This window comes from Pavona decussata, unplaced genomic scaffold (genome assembly GCF_977016875.1).
Source record: "Pavona decussata unplaced genomic scaffold, jaPavDecu1.1 SCAFFOLD_193, whole genome shotgun sequence".
Taxonomy (NCBI): Eukaryota; Metazoa; Cnidaria; class Anthozoa; order Scleractinia; family Agariciidae; genus Pavona; species Pavona decussata.
In genome coordinates, this window is record NW_028145602.1 from 459,754 (window position 1) to 476,030 (window position 16,277).

The window sequence follows — 16,277 nt, forward strand, 5'->3', positions numbered from 1 at the left end:
TTGAGCTAAACCGAAACATCGCTTACTCATCATTTGGGTAACAAGCTGTGATTCTAACTGTTTCTATTCATAAGCGATTACAATGCCATAATTAATACGGTAATGCACCGATTACACAGCTGGAATAAACTGAACTCATGGCACGAAATGATTGGTTTTTTCACAGCCCAATGGCGTTTTACCACTTAAACTAAATAATAAGAATAAAGAACTAGAAGCTAAGAAGCGACTCAACATTTTACGATTCAGATTTAAGAGATTATAGTTTAGCTTTCTTCAAAGTTCAAATTCTCGCTATTTTACTTTAAGATTACAATTCAAGACAACAAGCTCCACCTGTTTTAGCGCACTTTCATCGTTTTATGAACAATGGAAGGTCTCAATTTGGCGTTATTGTGCGTAATATCATTTGCAGCTCAATTAGGTTTTAATGCGCTCGTTTTTGCTGAGGTCAAACCGCACCAGGATAACTTTCATAAACACGAACATTTCGGTGCAAATCAAGAACACGACGTGCGATATGACCACGAAGCGTTCCTGGGCCCCGACGCCGAACAATTCAAGAAATTAACACCCGAGGAGTCTAAACGAAGACTTAAAACGATCGTCACGAAACTGATCGACACCAACAAAGACAGCCTGGTGTCGAGCGAAGAATTGACCGTGTGGATAGAGAAGCAAAGGAAGGCATTCATGTACGAAGACGTGGACAAGAGAATCTACAAAGAAGACAGAGATGGTGACGGTGAGATTTCATGGGAAGAATATGCCAAAGCAGAGTACGGAGAATGGGATAATCCTGACAAACTTCCTAAAGATCATGTAAGTTTGTAACATGTTTGAAATGGTTTTTCTTCCAAAGTTTTTTTTCTTTTTGCGTTTTTGTTACCGTTTGAAGTCTCAACGTCCAAATAGCAACAAAAAATGGACAATGAGATTTTCCACATTTACAAATTAAAATTTTCATTTGAGGAAGACAACGCACCACAGCGCATATGTACGCATAATATACCGCCTCCGACTTACTGTTAATTAAACTTTTACCGGTTAGAAAGGCGTTCACGCATGGTCCGAACTCTCTCGTGTAAAATTAATTCAAATGCGTTTTCAATTTTAAGCTTTAACTTTCCCTCACCCGATTTCTCTCCGCCTGTAGAATTCAACCGAATCAGTCCTGAAAGGACATTTGACCCAATTCAAAAATGCACGTACTTTGGGGCATTAGTAAAAGTGACGGCTTACTGCGAAAACAGAAGTTTTAGTATTGCAAAATTAAGAAGTATTCGACATATTTAATATTTTTAGACTAGTGAATCACAAACTTTGCCAAAATTGCAGTTGAAAACATTTATTTTCATTTAAACAGAACTTACGCCGCCAGATCCGTAAAAAGCAGTACAAATTTAACATGGCTGATGCGGACAAGAACGCGAAAATGAACAGAGACGAGTATGTGGACTTTGAGCATCCGGAAGAGAACAAAAGGATGGAAGAAATTGCCTTGGATGAAGTCATAGAGGACGTCGATCAAAATGGAGACGGGTAAGACAAATTATGTTATATTCACGAGGAGTTAGAAACTTAAAACTGAGGAGATGCTGTAATTTTAGCAATCTATGTAGCGGGATGCGCCACAACTGCACAGTTTGGTCTGTTTCGTACCGAAGTTCTAATGCTCAAAAACTACGGTTGAACAGCTTAACACTGAGAAACGTTTGTACTGGGCACTTCACACTTTTATTGTTAAAAAAATCTCTTGTGCACGGTCAAGGCCAACAACACAAACAAATCAATGCAATTAAGGTGAGGGTTCACCCGAAAGCCGTTATCACGCCGCTTAAAATCGGTCAAATGGAAATATCTTGTTCGCATTTCAAGCAATACAAAAACCCTCCATGCATTACACAAATCAATGATTTGGGGTGTTTTATGAATTTTTGAGTGATTTTTAGGTATATTTGGAAGGAAATAATTTTTCTTGAAGGATTGGTGAAATTAAAAGAAATAAGAAATGTTGAAGATTTAGTGAAGTTTTAAAATTAGAATTTGGACGGTCCACTAGCAACCTGGGGTGCTCTTGGGTGGGTATCAACTGTCTGTTAGTGTTCCAAAAATCATTTTCTTTCTTCCATCCATTCTTAAAACCTCTTCAAATTTCACTCAAATTCAGGTAGAGCCCCGCCTTAATAAGGTTGTCGGACTTGTCTTTATTGAATATCCTTGTACTTTCGCTGACAAAATAACCGCTCAGTCGACGAGCAGGTTGAGTTCTCAGAATATGTTGCAGGAGGTTTCGGCTTGACACCGGGCCAACTCATCTAAAACCCTTTATCGTACCCTGGAGGGGTTAAATTAGACAAACGCTAAAATTAATGACACTTTCGAATACCATTTGAACACCACTTTTAGTCAAAAACGGGTTTGTAATTGAGAGATCGACGGAACTTATCAGTTTATCATTATCATTCGTCCATTACGCACTGTGTCGCATCAGTGGGGTGCAAATTTCTCACAAGCCCGCGTAGCTGAGCGTTTCAGTAGGCTCAAGCAGTTTAAGGCCTGGGTTTGAAAGGTGCTCAGAAATTATGAATCATTCCCTATATCTTCGGTTTGTCTGCCTAGAAAAGGATGAAATTTTCCCTGAATATAAAACTCGATGTTTTCTTTTGCCTTAAGGTATAATTTTGATCACGTGACACACCACGTGACTAAAAAAATAAATTTCGTAAATCGGCGATACGGCGGCGAATTTTCTTTATATAGATAACTGAATTAGTGTTTCCGAAGCAGATTTAAAATTTTGAACATTCTACGTTTGGAATGACTGTCCTCAAGTTTTTAAATTAGAGAAATTAACAAACAAAGGTTGAATTGTGGACTACGAAATGATCTTTGTCCTGACAAATTTTTTTCTCGAGAACAAAGGACGATCATTCCAAACATAAAGAGATGGAGATGTTTAATCTTTATTAGAAACGCGCTTTTGTTTGATGTTTTCTCTTAAAACCGTCGCCTACCTGTCAAATCTTTGCTTTTTTCACAAAAACGATCACGTGACATGTCACGTGATCTACAGCACTACTTATTATGCTCAGAAATTTTAAGAATTATACGATCTTTTTATCTGCCAAATTTCAGTTCAGTGCCATTGAATTTGTTAAAGTTATCTCGAATAAACCATTTTTCGTCTTAAAAGCCCTTAACCCAGGCCGTAATTAAACTGCTTGAGGGGTTTTGTGCCTTTTTTGCTTTTTAACCGCGCAGAAATTGGGAAGAGAGCGAAAAAAACGAAGGAGGGGGGAGGGGAGAGGAGCTAGAGGCGAACACAAAACTCAAGCGACAGCAGAGCCTGTTATTCTTTTGTTCAGTGTTCGTGCTGCTGATCAAAAGAAAAGCAGGCTCTGGGGACTCATAAAAATGATGACTATCTTGAGATTGCTTTAATTATCAATATTATGTAATGTAATGTAATAATTATAGTTCTGTGTTTTTTCTTTCTCAGTCTTCACAATGTCAGTTATATCTTATTTTTACATCCTTCCATAATCCTTAATATTAGTCTATCTTTAACTTGTTACTTTTTCAACTAGTGTAGTAATTTAGTTACAGTTTTATTTATTTCTAATTTGTTTTTCTTCTTCCCCTGCCTCGATTAGCCAACCACAGGCGGGTGGAAGAATTTTTGTATAAATTTATCTAGTGTGTACGTTGTAATAAAGTTTTGTTGTTGTTGTTGTTGTTACGATACTGTCGACTTAGATGTTTCTCTGTTTATCATTCAGGGTCATCACTGTTGATGAATTTCTCGGTCAGTACCATGACGCTCAGGAACCACCAGCCTGGGTATCACGCCAGCGGAAAGACTTTCATAAAAAGTTCGACAAAAACAAAGACGGCAAGATGGACCGAGAGGAGGCAAGAGCCTGGGTACTACCCGAAAACAACGACTCACATGACGAGACTGCGCACCTTATGGACGGCACGGATGAGAATGCCGACGGGTTTCTGTCCGTGGACGAGATTTTACTTCACTGGAATTTGTATGTTGGAAGTCTAGCGACTGATCATGGCAGGACTTTAAAAAAAGTGAAACCGCACGATGAACTGTAGTTTAAGGATTTAATAGCGCAATTTAGAGTAGTTATCCATTTATGATAGATTTCATCTTTGCTGTGGTTTTGCACTATAATTAGCTGAAACACTCGACAGTAAGTGAAATGATTTTACAGAGAAAAAAGTTACTTTTTCGTTGAACAAGTCACAATCCAACTTAAAACACTCGACGTAAGAGCTTTCCCGCGCTTAGCACCGGTTGCATGTATTTGTTTGGTGTTCTGATTAGTTTAATTGCGCAATTTGCTTTTGTTGTGATTGGCCATGTCCTGATCAATTCTATGAGTCGTTTGAGGCCCTATTTTGTTACTTACACAAGCTTAAAATACAAATAATAAAATTATGTCTAATTACTTTTTGCGTGATGTTAGGTTGATACAAACATAAACAGAGTGAGTTAGAAAACCTGTTTATGTGTAAGTTATTAATGCATAACTAAAATAAATGTTGATTGCTGGTCGTTCGATGTTTTCCTTACCAGTTGCGAAGAATAGTAAACTACTGGGAGAAACGACAAGGAACAAGTGAACAGCACCTCTTGCTGTGTCTTGTTTTTCACCAAAAGAAAATAAGGAGACAGAGAGGCAAACTAGGGACGTTAGCTAGGATATGTGAATTTCACTTAATCTATTTTTAGACATCGTTCAAAAGGAAGTCGGTTTCCCAAGACGTCTGCAAACGGTCAGTGTGACGTCACATGAAGTCATCGAAAAGTGCCAACGTCGCATTGTGTAATAACGGCTGTTGAATATTCAGTATGACTTTCCTAAGTGGCGTTTACAGGCGTCTAGATACGTTTGCGGACGTCTCGAGAAACATCCTTCCGTTTTCATGACGTCTAAAAAAAGCTTATGTGAAATTCACATATCTCCAGGGCTATACTGGCGGTCTCTCTCTCTGTCCCCTTATTTTCTCTTGATTTCACTTGCGCCTTGAAGGTGAATATTTCATTGACTGGTCGAGAAGGAGATACCAGAACCATCACACAGAGATCAAAGAGCAGTCACAGAAAAACGCGGAACAAAATCGTTTAAATCCACGCCTCTCTTTAATTTCTTTCCAGACACAATTTACATTACCTATTTACAATTTTGTACTTTATGTTTAAAACAAATTATTTTGCCTAGGATCGCTACATAGACAAACAAAAACCCAGTGTAAAAATCACTTCACGATTTTTATCACTGATTATTGATCTGCGACAAGAACAACTGTCGAACTCTGTGTCGTTTGTGCATGGCAATATCGTCAAACCGCTGAGCATAAATTCTGTAGATTTCATTGCGCCTCTCTCTGGTGTCGTTGACTGACAGTTTTGGCTCCTCCTCCACAGGCCGCCCGTTGCAGGATGCCGTCATGCCGCCCTGTACCTTGACTTTTCCCGCCTTTTTGTCCTCTAGTCGCGATTTCTCTGATGGCTTTCTTTGAGTTTTCCCGCCAATAACTGGAAGTTTGGAACCGGGAGCAGACTGAAAGATTAAACGGAGAGAAGCGTTTCAAGTCTCTTTTAAGCTTTTAAGTTTAAGTATATTTCATAAATTTTTACAACTTTTCCACAACGGCAGCGAACCTCTTTCCTACTGATATAATTATCACAACGATTTTACTTAGTTTTTGAGTACACACTGACAGTATGACATCAAATTAAATATGTTTTTTCCTTCGGTCTGTTTGCATTTTTTTAAGGGTTTCCTAAAATCACCCCATATCTACCCTCACTCGACACATCAATCGAATCTGACAACTCTTAAAGAAGATCTAGTGACTAACGTCCATGATTTAGAAAAATTCACTTTCAGAGTTTTCAGTGCTATCATAATTTTCAAGTCAAAATTGCCGCAGAATTCTCTCTTTGGATCCAAAATCGCTCATAGTTGTAGCGCGGCAAAGTACGTACCTGAGCACGGAGCAACTGAGCATGCCAATAGTTTGATCTTGTCACGTGACCAGCAAACTCCTTATTGATGCCTTCTAACCTGAAAGACAGTTTCAAGATAGCAACTTCTTTTTAACGAAGTTTTCCATAATGTGGTAACAACAAGATCAACCTTGAACTCTAATGTAAAACATAATCACCAAGGGCTAAATTTCTTTCAGGGCCCTCGGACGTATTTCATCGGAGCCGCTACTTGGGAAATTCGTTGTCATATACTTTCATTAAATTCCGTCATCTGAGAATTTGTAACAGGGTATTTCCTTTACCTCGATTGATGGTTAATGTGTTTCTTTGCATAAAGTCTTCTCTTACTTTCAATCATCCCCGATTCACAGTCTGTTTTACCAGGGGAAGGGTGGGGTAATTTGCTTTTGCACTTGTCTCATATCTACTGTAGAATTTACTTAATATATTGTCATGAGAAATTAGTAAGCGCTGTTAAACCATTACGAAGTCTAAACAAGAATTCCCTCAGCATAAGTTGCTAGAAACTCACTCTCTGGCGAGAGCCATCTTTAACTCATTCTCACTGTCACCAGCCCTTGCTGACATCCAGGGCGTGTCCATTACAATCTACAACAAAAAGAACTCATTTACTTAACATCTAAAAAACAGAAATCATTTCAGCCGATGTTTTCTACACAGCTATAGGAACAAGGGTAAACGTTTGGAAGAACGAGAGACTGTTGTGGAAACACGACACATACGCGAGTGTCTCTATTGCATTTCAAGTTCTCTCAAACGTCTGTGATCAAACATTTTCTATTTCCTTCATAATTTTTTACAAAGTAACCATGTTTCCAAAGACTTAAACAAAAAAATATTTCAACCAATCAGCGAGCGCGTTCACTAAAGGTCAATGTTCGGGTTGGAATTGGGGCAGTCTGCTATTTTTTCCACATAGCAATACCTTCCCCGCCGTTTGATTAGGTTACACCCGTTGGACCTGGGGCAGTCTGCTATTTCTTCAACAAAGCCATACCGTCTCTGTTTGTTCACGGTTCTTTGTACTGCTTTCCAGTTTAGTCACTCGCAAAACGACCAATCATCGCTGTTTAGTGATTGAGCATGCGTGATTAAGTCTTAATCAAGAAAATTAAGGCCAAATACTAACCTGTTTAGACGGGGTGAGCTGGGGCGAGAGGGAGGCCAGTTTGAGGGGATTTCCACCTGAAGATCGACTCTGCAAGAAGAAACCACAATAATTAAATGGCGTCAAACCCCAAACAGCAGACGTAAACACGAAGGACTCTGTACCTCACGAGGAGAAGAAAATGTCCGTGTTTTTCCTTTCTCGATGTAATCTACAAAAGATAAAAACGTAAACTGAAAAACAAGAAATAAAACTTCTTACCAAGTCCTCCATTCATCACTTGGCTGGATAGGTCAGTTGGTGAGTCCTCCCCCCGCCCCCCCCCCCCCCCCAAAAAGAAAAAACCTCAGACGCTAAAATAACCCTTTTAAAAATAAGACTCCCCCCCCCCCCTCCCTGCCCCGAGATATAAGTCCATAAGCTTTTAGGTTCAGCTGTTTTAATCTGTTAGCGTGGTTTCAAACTCTTCTCGTTGGAATTCCGTCTGATTATATCCCGCTCCACGAAAATAACCCCCTAAAACGGTGTGCGGATGAATATAAGCCCTTGGGTTTATTCTAAGTTCTTTGGCAAATGACGGAGTTTCTAAATTCATCGCAAGGGTCTTCAGTTTATTTTTCATGTTGTATCCGCAGTTCACAACTATGACCTTTTCATCAATATTTCTTGACTTACCCAATATGGTTGAGATTATGACCAGTGTGGATTTAAGCAGGACCTGATTGCCTTCAGTCTTGTTGAAAAGCAATGACTGTCCCACTTCATAGAAACCCAATGAAGCGAAAAAGTGTTGCAGTTCAGGCTTGTACCACAGTGAGCGGAGAACAAAATCACTTGTCTTCATAATCCTCTCGGGATAACGACAACTCAGGCTTAGCTGGGAGGAGAGAGAAACGCTTTTAATGTACAGTTAAGTTCCCAAAGTATCACAAGTGTACGTTAAGTTCCTGCTCTGATGCCGAAGGGCTAGCGCTCAAAACGTCAGCTTTTGAATCTCTTAACGGTGGACTATTTAGCTTATCAAAGTTGATATCAAATGTATGCTTCCCCTTGTTCGTTTTTCAATGTATTAAAGGAGTATTCATTAATAAACACAAATGAATGAAGATAAACTTACAAATTCTTTGAGTTTCTCCATGGTGTTTTTCTTCAGGTTTTTCGTGATTTTAGCCAAGGTATAACCTCCACTTGAAGCCACCGTTACAATATCTACAATATGTAAAACAACAACAATTTATAATCAAGACCTCAACAGGGAATGGTTGACTGAAAACTAGCCAGCCTCGTTTCCAGTGTCTCTCTTTCTCTACAGCTGTAGCATCCTGCGGTGAGACCTGGGAACGAGGTTGAACCTGGACATGCGCATCTCATTGTGATTTCTATCTTACCACAAACAGCCGATAAAACTTGCGAGGTCATGGCCAGACTGCCGTCATGGTCCCAGTGCGGGAACACAACAAATGGATCCTTCTCGTAAGCGCCATCTTTTTGAAAGTCAAATCCCAGGAAGACAAGGAAGTCCTTGGCACCAGGCGCCTCCAGGGCGTCAGAGCTCAGCTGTGCACACATGGTAAAGTTCTCGGATAAAAGAAGCTCAGGGTGGTGGTATGACAAGAGCATTTGATGAGCCAGCTGCACCTAGATAGAGAAAATGAAAAAGCAATGAATACTTCTGGGAACTACAGACGATACGAATCCCCTTTTTTGTCACAAGCAAGCAAGAAGGACATCAAGAAGTAAAGAAAAATGGTCCCTTGTGGTACACCTCTTTTCGACTGCCCCTTCACTCATGGCGTGTTCGCTCTGAGGAAGCCGAGGAACGGCTAGAACGGCTAGCGCTCGAAACGTCGATCAGCTCTCGAATATCTCAGCTAAACAAATAACTATGTTTAAATTGGTTTACCTGAGAATAATGCAGTCAAACCCCTATCAAGTGGCTACCGTTAGGGAAATGGCAAGTGGTTGCCATGAAATAGGGGTTCACCTCAAATTAACTTAATGCAGGATTTCAACTGAAGTATAACAGTACGCCAATTCTTACACATTTTCTTCTTGAACTTGAAAATGACCTTGGAGAGGTCAAAGGTTTTATCACTGATTTTTATGAATTATAAAATGTTTACGACAGAAACTGTTTTATGGCTCTGCTATTGTGATTAGCAGATACTCTAGTGATGTAAAATGCAAAAAAGTAGCATAGGTCATGATGGTACTTGTATTGGTTAATGGATTTCTTACCACATCTTTCAGAGCTGGCAGTACGTGGGGCAAAGAACCATGCTGTAACAACAGTTGAGTCAACAATTCTTGAAATCTCTTAATCTTGACCTTCCCTGAAGGCACTGAAAAATGGAAAGGTTGTGATGATACAAGGCACACTGCTCCAAAAGTAAATACAAGGAAAGTTGCACAAAGTTGAAACCCTTAGGGGGGTTAAGGTAGATAGATAGGAGCCACACTCCTAACAAGATTCTGGTACAGTGGAACCTCTCCTTACAGACAACTCTCTATTCCGGACAGTTCACTTGGTCCCTGAGGGACCGAAATCCATATAAAGTCCACCTCTCTAAAACGGACACCTCTATAATGCGGACACTTATCCCTGTCCCCTTGGTGTCTGTTATGAAGAGGTTCGACTGTACCTTAAATGGTAATGATGATGATGATGATGATGACAATGATGATGATGATGATGATCACGGTGATGATGACAACATCATTATTTATTTGACAAACTATGCATTTCAGGAGTTGATTTCATTTAACCTCTGCTCATAACCTTTTGCTAATCTATTAAAAGTTCTCAGTTAAGAGATCCACACAAGCAACAGGTTTTTAAGAATTAGATGTGAGTATTGAAAGAAATAAAACGAATTTGTCTCCTCAGATCCGGAGAGTTCAAAATAATGTACTTTTAAGTAAGTTACAAATTATATTTCCACATACATGACACTAAAAGTTACCACACCACACAATCAATTTTGCTTTGGACACACAGGATTTGAATGACTAAATTGGCAATTACTCTAGAATAGGTAGGATTAAATTATTGTTAGAATTACCTTTGTTATCCAGTGTTTCAGCTGTGACAAGTGGAAACCTCTCAGGTGATGAACTTTGGACCACTTGATCCAGTTTGTTGTCAAACAGCTGATGGCGTAACGTTGTTAGATTCACTGTGGTGTCAAATCCAACATGGACAAACGATGCCCAGGAGTCTGGGGATGACATGTGCTCAACACTCCTCACTTGGGTCCAGGCCTGTTTTAGAGATTCACTGACAGTTTTACCCTGGAAAGGAAGAACAATCACAGCAAATGTCATGAAAATAGTTGGTTATTGTTCTTTGCGGTAGGTACCAATAAAATATATTATAGTTTGTTTTTATTTTTTTTTACAATGTTATGCAACTGTCATGTGAACCTATTATCAAATTCCAAGATCACAAGCAAACACTGAGGGAGGGTCAGGGCATTGCTGTATGACCTAAACTCATAGCTCTCTTTATGCTTTAGGGCCAAAAAGGGCAGGTTTAGTACTGAAGATGTCCTTTTGAACCAAATTCTGACATGTATTTAACACTTTTGAGATTGCCCCCATCCCATGTAGAAACATATAAATAATCAATGGTTCCACCAAAAAATATCCATATTTCCCACACAGTTTTTTATTTTATTCTAATCCCCCCAGCCCGGGTGGGGGAAGGGGGGGGGGGGGGTTACTAAAAAAAAATTAATACGGGGAGGCTCCACTCCGACCCCTTACCCTCTTATATACCATTTTTAGCAGAAAGGTACCCCTTTCATATACCTTCCATTTGACAAATGGATGGCCCTTTTAAATACTTAAATGACAGATTTCCCTACCCTTTCATGTACCTGAAGCGCGAAAAAGGTACCCCTTTCGGGGGGAGCCTCCCCATATAGGATTCCAGTTTTGCTTCACACTTTCCATTAAAAAAAAAAAAAACTTTTGAGACACCTCTCTCTTTGAATTTTTAATGACCCTCAGTTGGGTTAGGAATGGATATTTGCTGGGGGCAATCACACAATATTAATTCATTTATTGCTTCTTGTCATTAACATACCTCTTCCAAACCTGAGTAGAACTTGTAAAACAGGTTTAGGAGTGCAGCCTGAGGAGTGGACCACAATGGCATGATGACAGACTCCACACCAGCTGCCAGAAGAACCATTGCCAAGTGGTAGCTGACATGTTTCAGCTGACAATACTGATGAGCACACCCACAACATGCATTTAACACCACAAGTTTTGCCGACAGTTTTAACAATGCGATGTCTGAAACGGTGACTAAGAATGATTCTGCAGGTGGATGGTTGCTATGGTGATGGACATCAGGAGACAGAGCTATGCATGCATCAGGCCAGCTTCCATACGTCACCAAATGAACGACAGATGCTTCTGGCAAAGCCTCCAGGAAGTGTTCCTTAGTTGCCTGGCAACCACTGACAGGATCAACTCCCAAGAGGGAAGCAATTGTGTTGACTTCCTCCTCTGCAAGATCTGATTTGTTCACTGGATGCCAGATTTTCCCATTTAAATCCACGTTTGAAATATTTGGATTTCCTTGTACAATAATCTTGGGAGAACCTTGGTCCTTGTTTACAGCACTGGGTGAGTATTTAGAAGTTTTCATTTGCTGAGAAATTGATCTAATACAAGGAAGAATGCGGACACTGAAAACTTCATGCAAGTACTGGCCTTCTTGGTCTTGTAAACATGGAAAAGGAACAGAATTTACCTCCAAATCAGGAATAATAACTAACTCACTGGTGCCACTTTTGAGAGAAGTCTTGAGCTCATCCTCTACAGGACCTAAGAGAAGATGATATAGTTTTTGAAGTGGTGTCAGCTTGGCAAAGTAAAGAAACTCACATGAGTAACAAGATTTCTTGTTCTTCTTTTGATCAGGTGACTGATGGGACTTAATTGTCCCATCATTTGGTAAAGCGCGGTGGTCCAAACTGTAGCTCTCCTGTGAGCCACTGTGAAGTTCTTCAATACACAATTTGATTTTGTCAACAAAGCTGCAATGATCACAGCACTTGTGCCAGTGGCATTGTACAACACCCTTTCCAGGTGACAGCAACCATGAGAGGAAACCAGAAGGAATCACAGAGAAGAACAATATTGACGCCTGTTGATTGCTGACGATGTCAATGATGTCATTTGCAGAGTGCGGGGGAATTAGTGGCTCTGAAGAACATGCCTCACTGTTTGTTAAAATGTTCTGATGTCTCAAAATGTTCCCAAGAATTCTCGATCTACAGTGTTCGGCAATTTCTAATGCTTCATCTCCTAAGTTCATTTCAATCAATGCTTCCTGTAAATCTCTGTAGCACTGGTCCAGCTTTTCGAGCAAGGGATCCTTGATAATCAAGCTTTTTCCATGTTTTGACAAAAGCTTTTCTTCTAAAACTGGAATAGCCTTGTGGAAGTACTGGCGACAGCTTTCAAAATTTCTCATTGATTTTGTGATCTGCGCAAGAGCAAGCCGACACTCAAGCTCGTCTTCCAGATCATTATGTTCTGTGGCCAACTTCAGACATGTCTCATAATAATACTGAGCATGGTGAAGCTGATGCATTTCCTTGTAACATGCGCCGATGAGAGAGTAAGCCTTACACTGCAGTTCATCCAGTTTGTTCACTTTCACCAGTTGTAGATGTTTCTCAAAATAACTCACAGCTTGAGCGTACTCTCCCTTTAGTTTATGCATGCATCCAAAATTTCTCAGCGCAATAAGTTCTGAAGCTTTATCATTTAGGCTCTGTGCAAGCTTCAAGTGTTGTTCATGATTGACAGCTGCCAATTTAAAGTTCCCCATGTAGGCGTATACCATGCCAATGTTGCCATAAGCATAAGCTGCTCCACAACGATCGTCAAACTTTTTGCAAAGTTGCAGCTCAGTCTTATGGCATTTCAAAGATTTTTCATAGTTCCCTTGCAAGAGCTCTAGTTCACCTAAGTTTGAATGCGCTGTAGTCAAGTTTTCTTGGTCAATGAACTTCACAACTTCCATGTACTCCTGTGCATGCTGCAAGGCTTTTTCATAATCACCCATGAGCTTATAAGCCGCAGATAAATTCCATACTGCTCTTTGTTCTAGATCACTGTTCCAGTATTCTTTATGTTTCTCTTCTTCATCTCCGCTTTTTCCCAGATCTCTTCCAACTGCCAACAGCTTACCATTGTAAGACACAGCTTGGGTGTACTGTGCAAGTCTGTGATAGATGTTTGCTAGTTTCACATAGGATTTTATTTCAAATTCTTTGTCCCTGAAATCTAGAGCCATCGACAAACACTGCCTTGAAGCCAACAGTGCCTCCTTGTATTGATACAGATTGAAATGAGCTTCACTCATAATAAGCAGAGCTAACATCACCGCCCTGCTATCCTGTGATGACACCCTTCCATCCTCGGTACTGCCCCTCTCATCGTCGTCATCTCCATGGTAACCAGTTGCAAGATAAAAGGATGAAAATCCAAAGACAGGATTGGGAAGTGATGACTGCAATTCATCAGCAACATGGCTGTGATCTGTGGTAATCTCATCTTCTGTCCCCTGCTTTAAAACTGATTTACCACGAAGGTTTTCTGCACTTTCTTCTGGATCCCAGCCATAATGTGTTTTTAATGCTGTTGAGATGACACTGATACACATTTTGTAATTACCAGTTTCAAGAAGCCTTTTTCCCACTTGGACAAACTTCTCAAATTTATGAGAGTTTGCATCTGAAATTATTGAAAAAAGAAGTTTTAAAGAAATTTTTCATCACAATTTATGATTCTACAAAGCAAGGTAGAATCCTATTAAGGGGGGATATTTCTACCTAAATTTGAATGAAATTTGAAGAGGTTTTAAGAAGGGATAGAAGAAAGAAAATGATTTTTGGAACACCAACAGACAGTTGATACCCATGCAAGAGCACCCCAGGTTGGCAGTGGACTAACTTGGTGTCCGTCTATTAATTATTAACTACAAATTCTAATTTTAAAACTTCACTAAATCTTCAAATTATATTTCTTATTTCTCTTAATTTACCAATCCTTCTAGAAAAACTATCTCCCCAATATACCCAAAAATTCACAAAACACCCCACAATACAGATTCACGGAATGAGTGTAGAGTTTTTGGATTGCTTGAAATGTGAACAAGATATTTCCATTAAAGCCATGTCAAGTGGCGGAAAAATGATGTTTAGGTAAAATCTCCCCTTAAGAGAACTTGGATTTTCTTTTCTGAGTATTCCTATGTCACAAACTGAAAAAAAAATGTCTGTTTATTCACTAAGGCTTAAAATATAACATCACATTTCTTTCAAAATAATGTACTAATTTATTTATGCAATACAAAAGCCTGGGATTTCCATTAAAAGTCTCTGTAGTTACAATAACAATAATTTGTGATAATTTCCAGGCTCCAAATCCTTCCTGTTACCACTACTTATAAAACAATGTGGTGGATCTTGATATGCTTATAATTTTATGGGGGTGGCTCCCAAGGCCAGTATACCAGATATATGAGAGAAAATTTAACCTGTCCAGTGATGAATAAATCCATTTTGAATCTCACCTTGGTCTGACAGAGCCAGCTCTTCTGCCTCTGACATTTGACAAATACATCCAACAGCTTGGATAATACTTAGCAGAAGCCTTGTGGGATGAGTGACATCCAGTTCATAAGCCTTTAGGTATGATCTCAAACATTCCCGGTAGTTTCCAAGGTTTTCAAGTGCAATAGCTCTTAAAAAGTGCCCCTGAGAATAGATTATACATAGATTTTTACTTGAGACATATGATGAATAATTTGGTGTACAATGTTTGTCAGACTCACAGCATTACAATTTCTGTATCTGACTGGTCTTTTTTAACATTTGCACCACCTCCCCTCTGATCATTCACCCACCCCCCCCCCCCCCCAAAAAAAAAAAAAAAAAGAAACTGGCCCAAATCAAACAATTGACACCCCCTTGCCACTTTCTCAAAAACTTATTTCATTTAGTTTCTGCAAACATCTGTAACGACGGTTGGGTAAAGGATGTGTTGTGGTTCAAATTATTTTTTGGTTTAAAAATTTCCAACCCAGTTTGATTTTTATTTCCCTTCATCTCAGATCATGGTTATGATGAATACTGAACAAAGGAGAATATTATGAATTAAACTGGGTTGAAAAATTTAAAACCAATTAAAAAATATTAAACCACAACATATAAATAGCACCTACCTTTGGTTGTTGTGGAATTACACTTATAAGGCTTTCAGCGTCTTTCTTAGACTTATTGAACATGCCTAGCTTGGCATAAACTGCAGATCTACAGCCAAGTACATCTTCATCCTCCGGTGAAAGGTTCAATGCATCAGAGTACAAACTGATGGCTTGAAGAAACTGCTCACTTTTAAATGCTCTGTCACCCTTGGCACAAAGACTTTTAAGCTACAAAACAGAGAACACAAGGTTTATACTTTATCCCAGCGAAGAGGGGATAATCAAATTTAAAAGCGATGGAGAAGTGCAAATTAATGAATCCACAATTTAGTACATTTGAACTCTTGATGACAAATTCTCCAGTATAATGAACAATCTTCTTCAGTCCAGCCAAAGTTACAGTACATTGTTTGGAACTAAGTCCAATATTATAAACCCTATTTATTTATTTATTTATTTTTGGTTGTTTGTAAGTTTATATATTTATTTATTTATTCGAGATAGGATGAACCTAGTCATCACAGAAAAATATAGAGGAACAAGTGTAAAAAAACTCTCAACTGAAAAATTTAACGTCAGGGTAGGCAATGAGTTAAGATAAGCAATCTGACTTACCTTCTCCATGTCTTGTTTAAGTGATTACATCAAAGGTTTTGTAATATCAAACTAAAGCCCAATGCAAAGAATTCCAAAAGTCAACCAAGCAGTCAAAATTGAAACTGCAAATAATGGCCTTTTGCAGGATAGAATATTATCGGAAAAAAGAAATAAGATAATTCGATTTGAATCTGCGGTGTGTCATTAAATAAAAGGACAGCATTATCACAGATAATCAAATAAATTTCAGACAAATTGGCTTGTTTAGTGTGCCTCTCGCTCCGCCATTTTGGTTTGCTTAGCAACCG

At 39.2% G+C, this 16,277-nt stretch overlaps 2 protein-coding genes across 2 annotated transcripts; one reads left to right on the top strand and one right to left on the bottom strand.

The window, feature by feature from the left end:
* Positions 1-215: 215 nt before the first annotated feature.
* Positions 216-4,572, top strand: LOC146461878 (calumenin-A-like). The gene is made up of 3 exons (XM_085086262.1): positions 216-822; positions 1,367-1,542; positions 3,783-4,572. Exons 1-3 carry the CDS (start codon positions 370-372, stop codon positions 4,108-4,110), a joined length of 957 nt encoding a protein of 318 aa, XP_084942388.1. The 5' UTR covers positions 216-369; the 3' UTR covers positions 4,111-4,572.
* A 567-nt stretch (positions 4,573-5,139) lies between these two features.
* LOC146461879 (tetratricopeptide repeat protein 28-like) lies at positions 5,140-16,263 on the bottom strand. The gene is made up of 14 exons (XM_085086261.1): positions 15,988-16,263; positions 15,391-15,600; positions 14,740-14,923; positions 11,230-13,898; positions 10,205-10,433; positions 9,381-9,484; positions 8,531-8,780; positions 8,260-8,351; positions 7,818-8,019; positions 7,307-7,353; positions 7,164-7,232; positions 6,546-6,622; positions 6,011-6,089; positions 5,140-5,582 (listed from the first exon to the last, which is right to left on the bottom strand). The coding sequence occupies exons 1-14, from the start codon at positions 15,994-15,996 to the stop codon at positions 5,295-5,297; spliced, it is 4,509 nt and encodes a 1,502-aa protein (XP_084942387.1). The 5' UTR covers positions 15,997-16,263; the 3' UTR covers positions 5,140-5,294.
* Between the last annotated feature and the right edge of the window lie 14 nt (positions 16,264-16,277).